Below are 22,679 nucleotides of genomic sequence, written 5' to 3'. Positions count from 1 at the left end.
GAATTCTATTTGTTTTCTTCTTTTTTAATTTTTCTAAAGGTAATCATGGCCATGACCAGTATTCTGGGGAAAAAAAGTATTATATTTAAAAATGATTTGTTTTCTTCTAGTTTTTATTTCTTACATTAATACACGGGCATACATATTTACTGAGCTTCTAGAGCTGTCCTATCTGGGCTGTAAAATTTTAGGATGGCTATTAATTGGCAACAAGCTGATACCGAAGTCCATAATAGCTCTTTGCTGCCATGCAGTGGCCATTCACTCACATTTATCCAATTTTAATTAACATATATAGTATTTAGATTTTTGTTCTTCACTGTATAACCACTGTCTTTGTTGTGCTTGGTACTAGTGTTGCAGTTTTATATATTATAAAATTATGAAATTTGTACCTTTAAAAAAAAACCCCATCTAGTTGTAATCTAGATTTCTGCAGCCCAGATACAGTAGCTCTAATTAGCAATTGCTTTAATTGTGCTCAGCAATATTGTTCAGGTCATTAAGAAGCTATTCCATTTGTTTTTAAGCATGTGTTTTATTTTACGGTTGGCTGCCATTATAGAAGAGGGTGGATTACATTTCTTTAGCATTTGTCGTGCCTCTCAAATCATAGTAATTTGATTGGCCGACATGCTTTCTTATTCTTTGTTTTTGCCGTGCTACTTATGAACCATCCTTAATACACTATAAAATTGTGGTAATGAAGTATCTTATTCAGAGAATAAGTAAACTGTGAAAATGAAGAAAAAATGAAAAGAAAGCAGCAAAGGAGGCAAATGTCATTCAAGTCCCCTTTTCTTTTCTTTTTTTCTTTGTCCCCATCTGGGTTTGCCATCTTTGCTCTTTTTTGTTTTATGTTGTTTTTTGTCTGTTTAAAAAAAAAAACATTTTGTAAACCTCCCAGAGTTGATGGGAGTTGGATAGCATCTAAATTTAATAAATAGAAACATGGGACTTCAATAAACAGCCTCTAAGACATCTCTGTATTTCTTACCCAAGTAATCCTACCTTTCTTTTTGGAACACTTCAACATCAAAAATTAAAAGGTTTTTAAAGCCCTGCTAGGTTTCTATCAGCAGAGCAGAAGTGATGGATAAATTATTTCCATTGGTTTCTCCCCCATTAATAGCTTCTCTCCTGAAATCAGAGACAGAAATTTTCAAATCCAATATTCCTTAAGATGGGCCCTTAGACATTCTAGACTGAAGGATTGCAGTCTCTACCCATTTTCAGTGCAACTTGTTCTCTTGCCCATACATTCCAGGTACAGTATTTTATAGGAGCTCTCTACCAGCAGAGAAGGAACTGTATATATATATATGTTTTTTTTAATTCTTAAGAACCATATATCAGTCCCCCCTTAGGCATGAAAGCCAACTGGGTGACTTTGGACCAGTCACTCTCTCTCAATTCAACTCAACTCACAGGGTGATGGTTGTTGATGTGGGAGAAAATAGGAGGAGAAAGGAATATTGTGTATATTTGGTATCTTGAATTTATTTATAAAAACAAAAAGTGAGATGTAAACAGACAAATAAGAGATTCACTGACTGATCCAACTTACTACTATCTGCTGTCAAACGTTTTTGGCTATCTACTGTAATTTCATCTGCCCAAAAATCCTAGCCTAAGGCAGAGCTAGATGATAAGATATAGCCAGTCTGAGTTGATCTCAAAAAGCTAAGCAGGGTCATATGTGCACTGTATTAAGAGGAGAGACCACCAAGAATTCTCTAAACCTGAAACTATAAATTTAAAAAAATTCTGGATATATATTATTGCCAAGAAAACTACAGAGATGTGCACAAGGCCAAAAGGAGCTGAATTAATTTTACCATACCAGATCTAAGATACCAAGATGGGATAAATAATAATTAACTATTAACCAGATATCCATAATCCACTAATATACCACATTTCCTTATGTGCCTTATTTGTCTTTTATTGTGTACCAATACAATAAACATGTCATTACAGAAATGATGGCATGTATCATTCTCTACTTGGAATCGTTCTGGATATGATAAAAGTTGTTGAATCTCTATGGAAAATGGGAACAACTATGGAAACTGAGGTCTTGATCTGCCTTTAAACACGAATGCTTTAGGAGAGCCATCTAGTTTTTGATTGTGAAATAATAATTTACACTCTAGAGTACAGGGCCTGTTCAGTGCTACACTATGTTGCATAAGAAGGATAGCAACAGTAGTACCATATTCTCTTGCTGGAGTCAGTTGTGACTTCGTAATGTCAGAATGTAAATTTTGGATTACTGCTAATAGGATCAAAAGTTGGTGAAGTAAAGCACCAACAGTGTGACTAAGATTTTGAAAAACAGTAGCATCAGACACTTTTCAAAGAGCCAAGAAGGCTTGCTGTGTCTTACAAGAACTCTGTTTTGTACTCTTATTGACAGCTTCTCATGATGGCCATTGGAGTGACAAACCTACACTATAAATGTTACTTTTAGCCAGTATGCTGAGCTGTTGCCTTTCTTTTTTTTCTACATGTTTAAATAGCTGGTTCTTCAAGATGTTCCAGTGTGTACGTTTGCAGTCAAAACACATACAGGAACCATTGTTTAACGCAGGAATATATTTTGAGTCTAGATTCCAACACACACTTATTTCTGAGTCAGATCTTTTCTGTCAATTGAGGACAAAGCCCTAAGGGAGGCCCAGAAACCCATCAGCTTTGCCAAAAGTGAAACGATGCCATGACTTTCATCTCCCCGCCGCTTCCCTCTGCATGCATCTCAAGCCTGTTTGCAACACTCCATGCTCAACGCACATGACCAGGGAAAGTAAGGCCGTTCTGTTTTGATTTTGGTAGATAATCTTGTGCCGTGGAAGCCAGACGAACAAAATGAAGCGATCATGAGGAGAGGCAAGCAACACAACACAGAGCGGCGGATGGGAGGTAGTTTGGAAAAACAAGGGGGAATGTAGAAGAACCCACAAACGTGGGGCAAACCAGAGACGCTCCAGTACTTTTCACACAGTATGTTTCACTTTTGCTAGTTGATGTATTCTGCCCCTCTTTTTGTGTATTTTCTTAAAATGCTCTATGGTTGGTATCAATGTACTGTATATGCACATTATTCTCTCCTCAAGAACCACAGTATAAATGCATCTGATTGAAGCTGAATTTTATACTCCAGCTAGCCCTTTTCTTATTTATGCCATGTATAAATGTACCTATAAAAGAACCTACTGGTTTATGTCTTTGTACAGTATACGCATGAGAATTTACCCATGCAGAATATTTTTGCAATTATCTACTTGAATAAAAAGAAATTCCCCAACTTCCAGAGTTGGAGGAATGCTGAAATATTTGTCAATAAAATCATGAGGTTAACAGGAGCTGTGTCTCCACTCATGTTCCTTCTTCTTGTGTAACTTGGGAAATAAATGCATGCATAACCCCCTTCATACACTTCCCTTTCAGGAAGCAAAGTGAAGCAAAGAGTAAGAAAAGCCTTGCTATCGGTCCAGATTAAGTTGTATGGATAAATTGCTGCACATGTAAAATCATGGAAACCTTTTTTTATGTTTACAACACAGTGGCCACCTATTTCCCTTGCCTCAATTATTCTTTTCAGGGAAAATCAAACACAGATCAAGTTTGGAAATCAACAGCGAGAACAATTTTTTTTAAAAAAAATAAAATATATTATGAGCCTGAATGACTGTGAAAAGAAACTGTTACATGTAATATTGTCAAATGGTTGATAAAAAAAATTTAACCACATTCTATTACTACAAAAAATCACAACTGTCTTAATTGTTCAAATTTAACACTGTCTAACTTTAGATGGCATTTGCTGCCTGGGATTGACTACAAGTCAATGCCAAACTTTCTTTGAGGTACTTGGATTATAATCTGACTTTATGAAATGCACATGGTTCTGCTAAACATTTCCAATCTTAACAATATAGTTCTTTCCTGCCTTTCTGTTTGTGCAATTGTCTTATGCCCTGACAACCCCACGCCTGCTTTTCTGTGATGTGCAAAGGGGACAAGGAGACATAACATTGTGATGTTGGGTTCTAGCTGAGCTGGACTTAATCAAGGGGTATCAAATAGCCATCCAAACATTTTAGTCCCGTATTTCAGTTATGAGCCAAGCTAAATTCTGTAGAAAGATATGACAAATTATTATATAAAATCCAAACCAAGAGTGTTGTACTTCCTGTAGCAGTTTCACCCATTTGATTTCTAGTTCTGGGAAGACAGATGTTTGTTAATTTGGAAGTTGTTTAGCATTTTTCCAAAGATAAGTTAGAATAAGCAGATTCACATCTGCAGGCCAAGTGTTGGGGGTTGCAGCAGGGGATCACATCTGCATCATGAGAATAATCTGCTATAGAGACATTGTCTGAAGCAATATCCTGAAGAATATCCATAAAGGCCTTATTTACTAATGGCAAGACAGAACGATACTCAGCACTGTGAATGTCCATCGGCTCTTGCTCTTGAATATCACGCCGCAAGTTAAAAATGAGAGGTGGCCGGTGATGTACTTCCTGACCAATGCTTCCATCACATGCTTTGGCACCACCTGGAAAGAGACAAGTCATCCAAATTCTTTTAACTGCTATCTTTTGAAAGTATTATCTTTGTGGCAGCCACTCTACATTATGAGAAAGAATAATCTGGGTGTACTACTGTAGTAGTAGTAGTGCATTTTAAAGTACTTTGAGCTAAATTGCCAACTGTACGAGTTCCTAAACTGCCCCCCCCAAAGGATATGAACAAATTCTAAGAAGGGGTAGGAGATTTTTTAGAAAGAAAAAGCATTTAGAAAGTTGATTCTCAGTTTTTCTAACATGTTTATTAATATTTGGGACTGATTGAGACTGATTTTATCAGATGACACATAATGGGATATAAAATATAAAGCATAACATGCATATCTAATAGTAGTAAACAGCAATACTGAGGTACATTCACTTGCATATATTAACGAAGTATGAACTATATGTAGCTGCAATTAGGAAAAAGAAGTACACTGAAGATTTTAATACAGCTTGTTCTTGAGATACGACCATAACGGAGCCTTACCATCACAGCTGCATATTGGGGCAGTCGTTACGTAAAACACGTCACCTAATGACCCTTCGCATCCCTACTCTCCCCAATGAAATGTAAAACAAACATGTGGGTCGTTAAATGGAGCTGGGAAGGGGAGGCCATTGGAGGCCTTGTACAGGTAGTCCTTGACATACAACTACAATTGAGCCAAACATTTCTGTTGTTAAGTGAGACATTTGCTAAATGAGTTTTGCCCCATTTTACAACCTTTCTTGCCACAGCTGTTAAGTGAATCGCTGCAGTTGCTAAGTTAGTAACACGGTTGTTAAGTGAATCTGGCTTCCCCATTGGTTTTGCTTGTCAAAAGGTTGCAAAAGGTGATCACATGACCTTAGGATACAGCAATGATCATAAGTATGAACCGGTTGTCAAGCATTTGAATTTTGAGTACATGATCATGATCAAAGGTTGTAAGTGTGAAAAATGGTCATAAATCACTTTTTTCAGTGCAGTTGTTAGTTTGAACAGTCACTAAATAAACTGTTGTAAGTCGGGGACTACCTGTACAGACGCAAGCCAGCCTGCCTGGCCCTCTCAAGGCTTCTCCCACTCCTGAGACGCCCTGTGCTTCACTTCCCACACTTTGGGTCCCAAGAGGGATTTTTCCTACATGCACCGGGTCTTCCCAGGCCTTAGGCCTGATTTCCACCCCACCAGGCCAAACACCCTTCTCCTCACCTACCTTTTGAAGGCTCCAAGGCCTTCCAGAGTGCTGGAATGGCTTCCTTCTTTGTGCAGCCACATGGTAGGGTTCCGAAAGCAGCTGCCATTTTGTCCTTCCCATAAAATGGCGGTTGGGTTCAGGTCGCTGCCACACAGCTGGGGGACAAACTGCTTTGTTTTGCTGCCTTAACACGCTCTGCACAGAGCTTCAGAAGCTTTCTGTATTGTTAAGAAGCTTCTGCCGCACTGCAGACTTCTGTAAGGCAGTAAAATGAAGCAATTTCACTGGCGTTGGCCATTTTGTTCCGCCCATAAATGGATGGGACAAAATGGTAGCTGCATTTGGATTGTCACTGTGTAGCCGAAGGTTCATGGCCTGCCACCTTCCACAACCTGTCTGGAGAGTTTCAGAAGGTAAGTGTGGGGCGTGATGGGTGATTGGGGAGGAGGGCCAAGTGCTGCAGGGTTCTGGCGGGGTGGGGTGGGAGAGGTGGTGGGGGCACTGCAGCAACTCTGTTGAGGGTCGTAGGCTCGCTGCATCTGTCCTTAAGTTTGAAATGGTCATATGTAGCTTTGGGGGGAATCTTTCGTAATTTCAAATGTTCATTAAATGGCCTGTCATACCTTGAGGATTACCTGTAATATGGTTTCATGTCATGGACAAAAATAGGATTGGCTATCCTCAAAGCATAGCACACAGTAAAACCATGAGAAGTAACCATTTTGAGCGATAGTTTACCAGAAATCACAGCCTTTGCCAAAAGAATACAAGCCAAAGGAATGTGTTGGTGCTATATCTCAAAATATGAAAGACACAAACTTGATTCCCCTGGAGCTTTTAGTCAAGCATTTGCCAGAGAAATAGCCTCTCACGAACTCTCACTGATAAAGCCAAAGTACCCAATTTAGAAGAAAGTCTAAACTTGAAAACATCTGATATTATTTGGGCTAGATGCTGAAAACAAGAAAAACCTATTACAGATCTGTAAAATGTTACATCAATGACTTGGTGAAACATTTTAAATTTAAACCAATGGACGAACTGGCAACTTCTTTCTTCACAATGCAGTAGGATGCTATAGGATTGATGTAGCACAATGTTGACACTGTATACATTTCATTCATTCATAGTGCAATTGCTTGTCAATAACTTTCTCAAAGATAACTAACCAAATCAAAGGCTTCAACTGATAAAATAACTTCTGAAGTTTTTAATTTGTTTTTTTTTTAATGAAAAAAATTCATAAGAGGTGTGCCCAAGCGGTAGGCCAATAGTGCTTAGCTGTTGCTCTGGGTTTGTCATATTGGTAAAAGAAAAAGAAGTTTTAATCTCAATTCATTTTATATAAAGACAAGAGTTGGCTGATCCAGTTGTTCCAGATTATCTAAGTTATTTGTTGAACTTGATTATTAAAAGTATTAGTTTTGTGAAATGCTTTAAATTAAGCAATATTTTGCAGCTTTTTACATGTATTTGGAAGTAAATCATTAAAAAAACTTGTTTCACATAATTCCTGGTTTTCAGATTATTTGAACTGAATGGTGAAACAGATGTTTTTCCGTAAGGGTTGTCTGATGTGTCCACAGATTAAACCTTTCACTGGCACATACGATGGACATTCTTGAATCTAAATGACTTCCATTTAAAATTGTATGGAAAACCTTACAAATGTGAAACCAAACGCAAACTCACAAAAAGTAGTTATGGGAGGAAAAATCCAGTTTTGAAAATACTGAATGTGAACTGAGATGACCAGTGCTTTTTTTCTAAAAAAAAAAAAGGTGCCGGAACTCACACATGTCATACAACCTGCCTTGCCTACCCTGCAAGGTTCCATCCAAAAAAGATCCCAGAACTCCGTTCTGGGCGTTCTATGAGAAAAAAAGCCCTGGAGATGACCAACTTTCCATGTTTTTATCATAATGTACGTAAATATAAAGATGTGTAGGGCAAAATTGTGTTTCACATGGACTGTCTTGCAGAAGACTTAGCAGAATTCATCTACTATTTCCCAGACAACTTTTCTGGCAATCCTAGTCATAAATTTTAATCCATTCTCTGCCAGATGTTTTGCAAAAACAAGCACTCGCTATAAAACGTGATTCAAATACAAAAACATTTCAGAAATTCAAGCCTGGTAGAAATTTTGGATAATTTAACGATGGTTTTGTATCTGAACAATTGGAATGTTACCAAGCCACTTTTGCTACTTTGGCTCAACATCAAAAAGTGAAATGTGTGTGTCCTGTATTTCATTCCACTAGTCACAGAAGTGGCAGTTCAAGACAGCGTAGTCATAGAGATTTTGCCTACTCCATCTACATAAGCCATCAGTAGAATAGCTTTCCTCAATGCCCACACTCCTTTTTCAGCATGTGGCAGTACTGATGATAGATTTCTTGGCCAACTGTTCTAATAGCTAACATAAGATTTATACAGAAGAGTAGGCCTAGGATCCACCGAGGTACTTTGCAGTTCCACTAATCTTCAAGTATGCGATACCTGTTTTTCCACTCCAGTTAGAGACATGTTATTATCATGATGAAATCTTCCATGATTGTTTGTACAAGGCAGAGTTTGCATATTTTCCCACAATATTTTGCCAAATAGATGACTGCATATGTGAGGAGTTGGCCCCAAAGCCATATCCCAACTGCATTCAAAGTCATTCTATGCAATTCCATTGTTGGAAATCTGCTCTCAAATTTGTGCTCTTGAGAGTCGATTCTCAGGATCCAGCCAGACCAACCCCAGCACCCAAAGACAGTCTTGCAAACTCTTTTTTTTTATTATTTGTAGTATTGCAAAACAGGAAAGACTGATTTGTCTTTCAGATATATAAAGCTAATCACACAAATGTATTTTATCTGAAACAAATAAAAACAGATCTCTCCCCCTCCTCCAAACTTCTGTTACTTATAAAGTATAGCTTTAACAGATTCTATTATTTAATGATTAACTATTTCCCTACCTGCAAGGTGCTTCTTTTGAGCTTCATGTGCCTAAAATCTTCCATATACTCATCAAACAAGGAAAGGCCTCCAGAGACAGAAAAGACAAGCCACTGAGGGAACTAGCTTAAAAAGGCACATTCCCTTTTAAGAATTAGCTACTGGCTAGAAAGGAAAGTTAAGGAGCCGGCAGCCAGCACTTAAGGAAAAAAATGTAGTACCGGTAAGTACTGGCAGCCAGCTAAGGCAGCCTCCCCAAATGGCTCCATTCATAAGTAAAGGAATGCTACAGGCAAAATCCATTCAGGAGAAAAACACTTCAAAATCCCTTGCAGCAAAACTTACAGCTAACAATAGCAGAGCAATAGAAGCTAACAGGAGACATCAGCCATCAGCCAAATAGAAATTGCCAAACACTCCTTAAGAACACAAAGCCCACATTGCACAAATCCCAGAACTTCAAAGTCACAAAAGCACATAAGAATCCTTCCACTCTCCATCTCCCTCCCTCCGTGCCATGGAAGTTGTAGATTGGCTCATGGCTGGCCTGCTTGATCTCCTCTCCTCCCACCCTCCTCCTCCTCCTCCTCCTTTCTCTTCGGTGCAGCTAGAGCTGACTCCACCTCCTCCCAAGGCTGCTTCTTTTTCTCTCTCTCCCTCTCCCGCCCAAACTGCCCCCTTTTATAGCCTCTCCTATCTCCACCCCCCTCCACCTCCTTTCTCTTCCAGGTGAGCTGGAAGTGAGCCTGGGGCCTTTGCCTCGCCCCAGCCACTCTGCAGCTCCGGAGGACTCTCTCACAGTAAGTCCTGCCCTGCACTGGCTCGTTCCCTCCTCCATTACACTTGGCTGGGCAGGGCCGCGTACCACCTGCCATGTGCTAATGTACCACAGATGGTATGCGTACCACCGGTTGAAAAGCCCTGCTCTATATAACGTGAGGACTATCTGCATTCATTCCTCAAAGCTGTGGAAAGCACAAACAAGAGTACATCCACAATCATTAAATGTGACTGATAGGTTGATTTTGATTACTGGCATAATCCAATAGCAAATTATTTAAACCCTATTACAGGCTTTATTACTGTGCTTTATCTGGTAGTCATAAATGCATCCAGATTGTAACTTGATGATGGAATCGAGAAAGAAGAGATAAAAATAAATACTAGATTGCTAAAAAGAGTTCTTTCCATCACAACTGTAAAGTGCCAACATTAAGAGTATGGCATAGAGATCCTTTTTCCTATACCAAATTGATTTTATGGGGAAACCCAAAGTTAAAAATTGGGAAAAATAAGATAATATGGAAAAATTGGATGGAAGTGGAGGTACTGACTTCGAACCAATTGATACACTATGTGTTAAGAGATAAATATCATCTATAAGATATCACCCAATGACAATATTTACAGTTACAAGATTTTTTAACAACATTGTTTGAACAAGCAGTGTTTTCAATTTCTGATACCTGAGATATTAGAATAACTTGTTAAATCTTTTAAAACTAAAAAACCCTACCATTAGTTTTTATAGTTATTTGTTATCAATAAATTAATTTGATATGCAGACTTAAGAAAATAATTGAATAAAGAATTAGAGGATCCTATATTGCTTAGACAATGGGAGATTGTCTTCTATAGCTAGAATGTCAATGTACCTCAAATTACAACTTATACAACAGTAAATAATATTTAGTACATATTGGACTCCATTACATTTGTATAGAAAAGAGTTGTCAAAAACAGCATTTTGTTAGAGATGTACTAAGGATAATGTTTCTTTAAAATACGTTTCTACAATGTCCTACACTTCTACCAAGTTTTGGAAGAAGGTAGTGGATTATCTAAATGTGATTATGCAAGAAAAGCATTAATTTTCTGAAGAAAATATTCTTTTAAATTACATATCTACTATATGGAATTTAACAACTGGACAATGCAAATGGATTCTCTGTCTTTATTATGGCCAAAAGGCTGATATTGCAGGATTCAAAAGATAATTAAATGACCCCTTCACTCAATGGACTGAAAATCTGATTGCACTTGCCATTTATAAGTGTATTGCCTATAGAGGTAACTTTGTATGGACAAGTATAATAAAATACGGACACATTTATACAGTATACAGGTTAAAATGATGGTCACATAAATGTATTAGAAATGTACATATTTGAACAACATTTGCATTAGAAAGTATATAAAACTATTTATTGTTGCAATGACATTATTAGTAATATTTCTTTCACTTTTTTGTTAAAGTGCTTTTATGTATTTGTCTTCTCTTTGACAATGTATACATCCCGTTCATTATCTTTTAAGTTTTGCTTTTTATTTCTTTTGAGAAAAAGTAGGTAGGTAGGACCAGGGCTTTTTTTCTCATAGAACGTCCGGCACCTTTTTTGGATGGAACCTTGTAGGGTAGGCAAGGCGGGTTGTATGATGTGTGTGAGTTCCGCACCTTTTTTTTTTTTTTTTAGAAAAAAAAGCACTGGGTAGGACACAGAGAAAGAAACACATTAGGAGTCTAACTATAGACTCCTGGAGGAGTTACTGTGGGAGGAAGGGTAATGCCATTGGTTGTATGCAATGATATCTATGCCATCTGGCAGAGATAAGAACAATGCAAGAACTTGGTAAGTATAGCTCAGAAGCTCAACCCCTGCAAGTGTCTATAGACTTCTACAGAATTTACATCTCTATTCCAAAATAACAGGCATAAGGAAGACTATCAAATTGTCCTGCTGTTCTGCTTTTTAAATGCTGTTTAAAAAAGGAGCAGGTATCTTAAGGAAATATTACCTTAATATAACATAGTAACTAATTTTCTGGAAAGATGCGTACTGAGACTTACAAAATGTATCCTGAAGAAGAATCCATGTGAATGCAAGCTTGAGGCCTCATTCTTCTCCAATTCTTTAGGGTGACAAAGGCATTTTCTCTTACTCAGAAAATGGAGAAAATGGGAGTGGGTTCAAGGAAGCAAATAAGTGTTTCTAAAAGTAGCAGCATCAAGTTGATAACAAGGGAGGGAGGGAGGGAGGGAGAGGAGGAGGAGGAGGAGGAGGAGAAGAAGGAGAAGGAGAAGGAGAAGGAGGAGAAGGAGAAGAAGAAGAAGAAGAAGAAGAAGAAGAAGAAGAAGAAGAAGAAGAAGAAGAAGAAGAAGAAGAAGAAGAAGAAGAAGAAGAAGAAGAAGAAGAAGAAGAAGAAGAAGAAGAAATGTGTCATTGTTTTGCATGCTTCCTTTTTGCAAAATAAAGTATGCATTTCTTTTTTCACATGTTTTTCTTTCTTCCAAAGATGCCTAGGGATGTGACTGTCTGTGATGGGGAAGTTGATCCTTCCATAGATGAACCAGCCAAGAGTGAACTTCACAGGCTAGCTCTCCAACTGCATTAAGACTAAGATTCAATGAGCATGGTAGAATATAAATTGGAATCTGTCAAATGTCAGTAAAAGTCTGAGAACAAACGGAAACATAAGACCAGAGGGAGCTGTATTTTGTCTCCCTTAAAAGTACAGGACCTGGGGAACCTGAATCTCAGAACTGAATCTCCAGATCCAATATACACTTCAAAAACACTTCAAAAACCACCAGCCTATAATATCCAGGATTCCAATCAACACTCCTTCTCACAGGCTGAATTCTTGAACTCCCATCAGGCAGGAATTCTCACTACATATCTTCTCAAATATTTTCTCCATGCCAGCTTTACCCCATTGAATCCTCCTGTAATTCCTGATGCTCCTCTACTGAAGTCCAGAAATAAAATACTCAACAAAACCAAATTTTGTACCTGAATTTCGGTATATTGGTATGAACCATGGCAAAGCAGAGATTCTACTCCCTAACCAGGATAAACTTGAATGCTGTATTATATGACTTCATAAAACCATCATTTTTGTTGATGCTTTAATTGATCAACATTTTTATTGATGCTTTATTCAGTCTATTTTTTTAAAATCACTTCTGTGGAATTACTCTCTTTTTAAAAAAATCCTCCCTTTGGAGAGGAGCTAGAAACAAATAACTGCTAGGACACTAACAAATTTTGATACTAGGGATTAGTAATAACTAACTTGTAAAATATTTGTTTTATTCACATTTCAGTACGTTCGAACACATATTACTAGAAAAATACAGTATGGAAATATTCAGAAATATCTAATAAACTCCAATAAATAACATACCTGTAAGATAAAAGGCTTTATACTGGTCCAACCGAAGGGACTGTATTTCTCCGTATTTTCCAGCTGCACCACTGTTGGGATGGAACAACATCTAGAGGAAAGAGAAATTGAGAAGTTTAAAAAGTGTCCTCTTTGCGTAATGTCATTTATAAAAAGCTACATATATTCCAGTAGAAGAGAATATCTGTAGCTCAGGGTTGAACTGTGAATCCTTGCTGCTCTCTAAGCTTGATAGTTTTCTTGCAGATGTTTCATTACCCAACTAGTTAACCTCATCAATGTAAGTGAATGATGATAATACTCACATTGATGTTATCTAGTTGAGTAATGAAATGTATGGAAGCAAAAAACTAAGCTCAAAGAGTATCAAGAACTTTACATACAGAAATTCAAATGGTAATATGCATCTAATTATGTTGCTCCCATTAATATTTAGAACCCAAACTGTTAAACCCCTATTTCCATTCCCATGGACTTTTTAAATCTAGCTGGGTTGAACTCTTCACACTCCTCAGAATCAGAAAAATTTCAAAAATGAAATGACTCTATCTAGCATGTATATTTTATTTACTAGGCTTGTGGGTTGCTTTTAAAATATGTAAAATTAAGCAAAACAGAACAAGTGCAAAAGAAATATATCTGCTAGAAGGAACCTGTATACAATACTTAACTCTGTTTTCTAAGATTACGATCCATTTTATTCAACAGGGCTTATTTTTTTAAAAAAAAATATGTTTACATTCTGAACATGATGAAAGAACTGAAATGCCACATATGGAAAACTGATTTATTGTTAGCCTCGGAAACAAACTCTCTTCCCCCACCCTGCAATTAAAACAGGGGCTTTCACTTGTATCTTTTCTGCATGCCTGCTCCAGAAATTCACATTCTTGTGCCAATAGGAAACAATCATAAATCTTCAATCATATATTTCTCTTCCAATAAAGCCAGTTTATGTACCTTCACCCAATGCTTAAACCCTTGGTTCTCAATTCCATACATTTACAAAGGCCCTAAACATATTTCTAGGGTCCGCAGGACTTCAGACACTGAGATTAATTCATTTGTACAAGTTTTTTTAATATAATAAACAGAATAATGGAGAAGCATAAAAAAATAAATTCCAGCACTAAATATCAATTGTGGGATCAGCCTGAATCTTAGATCTCCCTTATATCATATATGATAACTATTGTCAGGAAAACAGCTGATATTAGAAAAAACATAGTTAGTTTTAATATTTGACTATTGCCACTTTTATTGTCCTCTCAAATCGACATTTTATTAAGGAAACAATAGTAATTTTTCTCACTAATCAAATATATCTCTGATTAAAATGATAAAGTATAATAATAATAGCAACAATTGTGAGATGCAGGCATAACTACTTCTGCAACAGTAAAAATGTACTCTTACCTCTTTTTAAAAAAGGAGTTCCTATAATTTTCATTGTCAAGACAATATAGTATTGTAGGCAAAACTTTCAAATATGTTCTTAAAACATGCATTTATGTAAAACCTCAGATACTGCTTCTGCAATATAACGAGATAGAATGTTTTCTTTCCCTTGTCTGCATTTTTATTTTAATTTACACCATTTTTTTTCACTAAGAAAATCAGCTTTAAAAGAGCTACAAAACCACTCAGGGAACTAGATTTGTGATGTCAGCTTGAAGTCAGCTCTTCCAATTATTTTAATTGTTAGATATCGGTGGGCTTCTAGAACACTTTGGAGGATAGGCAGAATAAAGCATAATAGTTACAATTAATTTTAAAATGAAGAAAGTCGTCGTACAGTCATCAAAGGTTCAGGGCTAAGACAGCAACTCTATCGTTTCTCACTAACACTCTTTCCTCACTCCCTGAGAGTTTCTTTCTACCAGTGTCAAGCTTTAACCATACCCAGCTGCAGAGAACTACTGGTTCTCAGCGGGGCTTTTTTTGGTCATAGAACGCCCAGAATGGAGTTCCGGCACCTTTTTTGGATGGAACCTTGTAGGGTAGGCAAGGCGGGTTGTATGACGTGTGTGAGTTCCGGCACCTTTTTTTTAAAGAAAAAAAGCACTGGTTCTCAGTTCGTATTTCCCAGTCTCCAGCTGGCAACTGACATTAACATCAATGCCCAAACAAAGGCTTCTGTGGTCTGGCAGTGAAATGAGGTGGAAACACTTCCCTTTTTGATCAGGTCATGTCTTCTTTCTTTTCAATCACAAGTGAGTTGGGGGACTAGAAAGTGACTATTTCCCACTGAACATGACAACTATGCAACTTTGCTTCTGATAGGATAAGTGGTGTCACCCTCCTCAGTAATCTCAGAAATAATTCTTTTCCCCCCCCAATCAGTGCAGAGAACTACAAAAAAATATAAGCACAAATAAAATGCTCCTCTGGAAAATGTTATATAATTGCAAAGAAGAAACATAAATAAACATATGACATTTTTTCCATATAGTATAAAAAAGTAACTAAGGCTCATATTACTGAGAACCAGTTTTGCGTAGTGGTTGAGACACCAAGCTAGAAACCAGGCGACTAGGAATTCTAGATCTACCTGAGGCACCAGGCACAGCCCTAGGAAGGAGGAAAGGGCAAACACTTCCAAAATATCATTTCTAAATCTAATCCTAATATAATCTAATTTTAATTTAATTCTAATCTAATTTTATAAATGCTACATGCCTTTATCTTTTATCACTTAAAACTGCACACCAAGATAAAATTACTATTATTGTATCTATGATCCTGAGATGCTACAATGCTAGAAAGAGCAGTTATGATTATTTAGAGCTGGGCTGAGATCTGAGCTAGACATTGCAAGATCAAGAGTATTATTTTACTATTGTATTATTAGTTTACATATCCCAAATTTTATGATGTCTTCAGAACGTCATTATATGGATGATTTATAGGGATGATGATGATGATTTAAGAGCATATGGGAACATATGCTTAGCGAAAAATACTGATATTATAACAATTCTAAAAGAAAACCTGAATAATTCCTTTGAGCAAATTAGTGCGATCACTGGAATATTGTGGAGCTATTCTACTAGTCTGGCATGAGAAAGATATGTCACTAAAAAAAAAAGGATATGTGTTTGAAAAACTTGTAAACTGTTCCCCCTAGCTAGATGTAGAATTTCTGGACCCTGTTTCCTTCTTCCTCCTGTTGCAGAAGAAGGCATCATAGTCTTCTCCTGCTTAGAAACCCTCCACAGACCTCTTCAGTGAAAGTATTTGGAAGAAACTTATAATTGCGGGGTCCAGAACTGGGGTTCTTCCATTTGCATTCATCACCTTCTAGAAAGCAGTTATGCATAGAATTTGGGAATTTAAGATTTAGGAATGCTGATTAGTCCTGGACTTCTTGCAGGGCACAACTTAGTGGAATAACAGAGCTGCAAGGGGAAAAATTTAAATCGCCAAAACAATAGCAACAAGTTGAATGTTATTCAACAAGACAAAAATTTTCACTGAAATTTCTTTTAAAAAAAAAGGTTTAAAGATTTTATTTAAAAAATAAGGGAAGAAAGTCTTTTGTTCAGACACAGAAATGTCATCAATTTCTTAAGGCATAAGCAAAGTGAGAAGGGAAGCTACTAGCTCTTTTTCTCAGGTGGAAAGAACAGTACATAATGAAATTACTATGAGAAAAAAAAAACAAAACTCTGCATTTCTATTCTTAAAAAAGCTTCAGCCAGCAAACAATAAAAAGCAGAAAGATTACATAAATGTTTGTGTTGTGCAAAGAAAATAATTGTTATTGTAACCAATTGCTGTATAACTGTACCTATTAAAACTCAAATCAAAGGATGGAACTGGTTCAGCACAAACCTACATACATTTACTTGGGAATAACCTCCTACTGTTCCTGCCTCTGCAACATTATATAAATGTAGGAAGAAAATTTAAACGGCACACCGAGAATCTTAGCCACAGAATACCTGCACACATGCACACTCAGTGTGGTTAACATCAAACTACTAGTCCTCAAAGCATGTTATATAAAAGAATTGGCAATTGGTTTCAGATAGAAGTCGTTTCCTCCCTGTAAATGCCAGAGGCTGAACCAGAGATTGTCTTTATCCAAGGCAAATGCTCCACTGCTGAGCCGCCATAGTGTTTCTAAGAGGTAATGGATGGATTTTGCTTAAGTATTAAGTTGTTTACAGATCAACTGCCGTGCTCAACAAGAATGAGAGTGCAAGTAGGAGCAATCTTTCTGAAGTTGACCAATTTTGCGAAAAAGTCTGCGTTGTCTTAATGGCTTTATGTAACTATGTGATTATATTTCATAAAATACATGCATGATTGAGAGTAAACTTTAAGCTTATGGAATACAATTGAGGATTTAATTGACTGTTTTACAGCCAGCGGTTCAAGCTTGAGAATAACAGGTATTTCCCTAACAAGAATTGAGCATCTGAGGCTAAAAAACTGTTATATGAACTTATCAACTTCATATATATCACACAGGGAAGCTTGCAGCATTTAAGACCAATTCAAAATATTTAGAAGACAAAAACAAGATAAAGCAAACCAGTTTAAAAATATATCAAAAATTGTAAGGCGGGAGCAAGAGAGGGCACCTTCTAAAATTGACATTGTTTGAGGCAATGATAATCATTTGAAACATGAGGAATTTTAGGGAAGTTCAGAGTTTCCAACCTTCAAGCAGTTGATGTTGCTACTCAGTGTTCAGAAGGTAAATGCCATACCTGGTGTCCTTTGCTTGAGTAGCCGAACAGGACTTCAGAGATATCTATTCCATCAAATCGTCTGTTGGGAGGAAGGGTGGCATTCGCCAGAGATACCAATGTAGGAAATATGTCTAAAGTGCTGCAGAAGAGAATATCCTGTTATTAGAATATAGGCTGATCTTGGCAACCAAATTATGAAAAAAGACTTACAAACCTATTCCTAAGGCTACCTCATCTGATGCCAAAATACAGCATTACATTTTGGAGACTGCTTATTAAAGACCTGGGTGCACCTTTTCTTTTTAAGTGTGTGTGTGTGTGTGTGTGTGTGTTTGAGTCCAGGTACATATAAAACCATTCTATAAGATAAAGCATTAAAATTCTCCTCATAATGCAAACCATAAAATTAGGATAAAATTTGCAAGTTCTGATTTGGCATAGTATTGTTGTATGGGCTGAACTGGAAAAGTTTGCAAAGAGAAAATTCTACTGAATTATGATGGACATCAGAAATTTCACAAACAACCATAAAAGTATTGAAAAGCCATGAATAGGATACTGAAGTTCTAGTTTCAATTTACTTGAGTTTCTCTCTGGTTCTCCTCTTGGGTTTGCAAAATATCCTTCACACATTAAGGAAGACTGTTCTCTGTGAGCTAAGAGGTGGATTTTAAAGTTTAAAGATGAACACATATTGTTACCAAATATGTCAGATCCTATTTGTTCATATGCACACTGTCCAACTTCAAATTAAGTACTGTAGTTACATCCATGTGCAGTTCACTCTGGTTAGATGTAAAATCCAGAATCTTTTTCTCTAAAAAGTTTCATGTTATCTATGAAAAATTAGCCATATAGAGTCCATAAGGCCCTTGATCATATGGTGTTAATATGGTGTGACATTTATATAATGATAAAATATCCTAAATTGAAACCCTATAGCAGTGATGGCGAACCTTTTAGAGACCGAGTGCCCAAACTGCAACCCAAAACCCACTTATATATCGTCGGTGCCGGGTGGGCGTGGCCTATTGGATGTGTGTGGCCCATTGGGTGGGCGTCACTGCGGTGGTAATAGCAGACTGGGTGGGACTAAAAAGTTCAATCAATCAATTTCAACTTTGCGAGATCTTTTTTTTCCTGCGAGAAGTTGAAATTGATTGATTGATTGAATCTTTTTTTTTTTTTGCACACAGCGGCGGAGGCCTAAAACGAAAAGGTTTTATAAAACCCAGCTGAAGGCCAAGGACTGGGGCGATGGCGCGCGTGCCCACAGAGAGGGCTGTGCCGCCTCTGGCACCCTTGCCATAGCTTTGCCACCATGGCCCTATAGTGTGCTCAAAACTAACCAAGTACATCAGAATGACTCGAGCAACTTGCATGAAAACTTCTCCCTAAGGGGGAAAATACTAGTGATCTGTTTTGTCTTTTAATGTACCATTCCATGGTCTAGGAAAATATGATTTCATTTATGTGTGCTACAGTACTTTTCAGAGAAATTAGAATAGGCAATAAGAACAGTCAAATCATACAAGAACACATGGTTGTTTATTTGATTGCAAACTGCCATAATCCAGAAACAGGAACTGACACAAAGATCAAGAAAGCAACTGACATCTGACCTACCAGCACTGAGAAGAAATAAATGAGGGTGGGATAAAAACCTGATATGTCTCAGTTCCCAATTATTTGAACCAATTCAGTTGATTTTCTACCACTAACGCACAAGAATGCTAACTACTGGGTGATTTTGAACATAGCCTCACTATTATAGCAGGGGAATTTTTTTCTTTGCCTTAGCACAACCTTTGTCAAGTATCATAATTACTTACTATCATCCTGTAAGCTGTAGCATGAAGTCTTAACATTAATACCCACAAAGCAGCCATGTTGACTATAGTTAACAAAAGAATGGTGGGATCAGAATGGGAAGTGATGCCAGAGAACATGTAGTTTAAACAGCAGAATCAGAGGACAACAGGGTATCTGTCAAGGCTGCTAACATCGGATGTTCTTGCTTGACAATATATGAAGAAGCAGACATGTTTTATTTAACCTGTGTATCACTTCTAGAGTTAAAGTCAGACAATGTTAGAAGGGAGGGGGGAAAGTATGTACTCGGGGAATAGTTATCCATAACAATATTTCAGTACAGTGTTTTCAAGGTCAGTTGTAACCAGAGGAGATACGGGAGGGAAAGTTCACATTTCAAACTAATTGGAGAACGTGATTGATGACTGTTAAATGAAGGAGTGAGTTATGCTTTGTTACGGGTGATTGGGGGAAGGAGTATTCAGTTTTTGGCTTCATTATGTACGTGTCGAAGCTATGTAGCAATAAAAGGATTCTTTAAGGTAAACAAGGCCTCAAAGTTCTTTGAAAAGCTTCTTCTTCACAGTATCCTATGAAGTGACTTCAGGAGACTTTTAGTGTTCATGGACAGTTCAAGAACCATTTAAGTGTTTCTGAAAAATGGCTCTCCGGTTCCTCTTGAAAACCTCCAGTAATGGGGAACATTCCACTTCACAGAGCAATCCTGGTTCACAGCCCCTTCCATCAAGAAATTATTTCTAATACTTGAAAAGCTCTTCATCTGGTACACAGATGAATACTACCAGGAACTGATCATTCAAATGTCTGGACCACAATTATATAGGCTAAATTGAGTCTGCACAAGTGGCCAATCCCCCAATTATCCTCCCCCAACAGCCTCTTTACTCACTACAGATGTTTTTAAAAGTCCCGATTAGAGACTGAAGAAGGGAGGAGATGGCAGAAAATTTCCCTTGCAAAGGTTTCTTTGTGCTATGAGTACATTGGATACAATCCATTGTTTTATTCCTATGTATTTATAAAAAAAACCATGTTTGGATGAGTATCTTCTACAAAGTGCAACCATACTGGAAAAATAGAAATGAAAATTAGACCTGATAAACCCATTAGCACCAATGAAGATTTTTCTGATCTGAAACATATCAGCCCATTTAAGAGATTTATGAAATGTTAGCTGAGGGAACTGAAAGAAACTTGAGTCTTTTTTTCCCCCCATTCAATTAATTTTAGCACGGCTGCTAAGAAACAAACGGGCAAAACAATAAACATCATTGAGAAAAATAGAAAAAAAAAACCAGTACAAGTTCTTCTGTGAAAAAAATGTTCTTGTAATATCATTAAGCTGATTGCTGAACAAATACAACTTCAAGCAAAGAATACACTAGGGACATCCAGAGTGTTGCAAAAATTTGTGTGTGTGTGTGTGTGTGCACGCACACACACACGTCTGCTCAAACCAGCATGCTTTGCAGGGCTAAATTTAAGCTCTGTCTGATTTATGCCTAGAATTTTATTAAGATTCCTGCATGTAAATTGCAAGGATCCATTTTGGAGTATGGAGAAAATTACTTCTGAAAAAGCAAAGAATCCTCAGAGATACTAGAATATAGCAAAGGGTGGTCACTTGGGGAAGAGGCAGTGCCACTCTGAGTGTTGTTTGCTCCTGAGAATAATTTGTTTGTCTCCTCTTGATGAACCATCCAGCATTTAGAAAAAACTATGCTGTTTCAAATGGAATCCAAGAACGTGGGAGTAGGTTTGGCATGTCTTTCTAGTCCTAACTGGCTGCTTGGTGATTAAATGACAGTTTCAATTCACTTTATAGTTAATACTCTGCTTGCACATGTTTGAATTGCAAATGTTAGCTGTTAGATGATTTGCACTCATTTTAACAGAACCGATAAAAAAATGTATAATATATGAAAAGTAATAATTGCTTTATGCATCTTTTGGGATACCTATTTCTAGATGTGAGGGAACATCTCTTTAATTTGAGATAGACCAAACTGAATTGTATCCTAAGGCACTAAAGGAACTTCCTTATGATCTGACCAAGTTTTATTTTTGAGAAATCCAGGAGGAAAAGTGAAGTGCCAAACAACTGAAGAGGACAACAGCTCCTTGGCAAAGTGATATCAATAACTGGATAGTTTTTGAGCAAGTCAAGAAGTTCATAAAGGTGACCTGTAAACATCTTGAAAACAATGTGGCAATTATATGAACAAACCTTATCAAACTAACTTTCACTCATTTTTTTTAATGGGGAAATTTTCTGAGAGGATCACGGATGTTGATTTCAGCCCAGCATTTGACGGAGTATCTCCACAACCACATTTTAATTAGCAAGATGGAAAGTACATAAAAACTGAAAATAATAATGAAAGGATGCTCCTAAAGTGATTTCTTATCAAACTAGAATGAGGTAGCTTGCCACAAGGATCAGTCTGGTGCTATTCCTCTTCAACATTTATTAAAAATATTTTTGTTGGATAGAAGATTTATTAGTTTTACAGATCACATACAACTGGGTGAGACAGCTGATATTCTAGAAATCAGAAATAAAATTCAGATTCATCTTGATGGGTGAGAGACACAGGTTGAAAACAACAGTGAAATTAAACAAAAACAAATGAAAAGGGTTTTTTTATGAAAAAGATTGATTGAGTCCAAAAATGTGGCATAAAGTAATAAAAATAAATAAAACAGCAGAATTTAGAATGTTAAGTTTGTAGACTTGGAATCCTAGCAAGATGAGATGAATGGCTACAGGGGGTTGATATTTACAGCGTGAAGCCTCACCACACTTGTGATCCATACTGCATATTTGAGCAAAGTGACCACTGAAAACCACATTGTAATTCTATGATCAAAAGCAAATCACAGCATTAGTCTCTTTTGTCAAATAATCTCATTAGTGTGTGTTGGGAAGAACAACTGCTCTGCCATTCTGCAGTCTACCTGTATTCCTCACTGAAGTCAGAATTAAATATTATGCAAACTGAGAACAAGATCCTGTCTCCAAGACAAAATGAAGATGGTTGAATGGGAAAATTTATTTATTTATTTTTATTTATATTTGAATTTATATCCCGCCCTTCTCCCGTAGGACTCAGGGCGGCTGACAATCTATTTAAAATACATACAAAACAATACAAATTTAAAATTAATTAAAAAGAATATTAAATATTTGTCGAATTTAAAATATAATTAAAACCCCCCTAAAAATTACCCTAGGCCAGTCCTGCAAGC

At 37.0% G+C, this 22,679-nt stretch overlaps 1 protein-coding gene across 1 annotated transcript in view; it reads right to left on the bottom strand.

Moving 5' to 3' along the window:
• Positions 1-1,919: 1,919 nt before the first annotated feature.
• Positions 1,920-22,679, bottom strand: part of ARSG (arylsulfatase G) — a 92,478-nt gene continuing 71,718 nt past the window's right edge. Inside the window, exons 10-12 of the mRNA XM_015810375.1 lie at positions 17,616-17,736; positions 12,898-12,988; positions 1,920-4,564 (exon numbers count right to left, since the gene is read on the bottom strand). Of these exons, the coding sequence (XP_015665861.1) occupies positions 4,263-4,564; positions 12,898-12,988; positions 17,616-17,736 (514 nt within the window). The 3' untranslated portion in view covers positions 1,920-4,262. The remainder of the gene's footprint in view (positions 4,565-12,897; positions 12,989-17,615; positions 17,737-22,679) is intronic.

Source organism: Protobothrops mucrosquamatus, unplaced genomic scaffold (assembly GCF_001527695.2).
Source record: "Protobothrops mucrosquamatus isolate PMUCROS unplaced genomic scaffold, P.Mucros_1.0 scaffold9, whole genome shotgun sequence".
NCBI classification, from domain to species: Eukaryota; Metazoa; Chordata; class Lepidosauria; order Squamata; family Viperidae; genus Protobothrops; species Protobothrops mucrosquamatus.
Note: the sequence above shows the minus strand (reverse complement) of the source record. Positions and strands in the feature narration are given on the sequence as shown.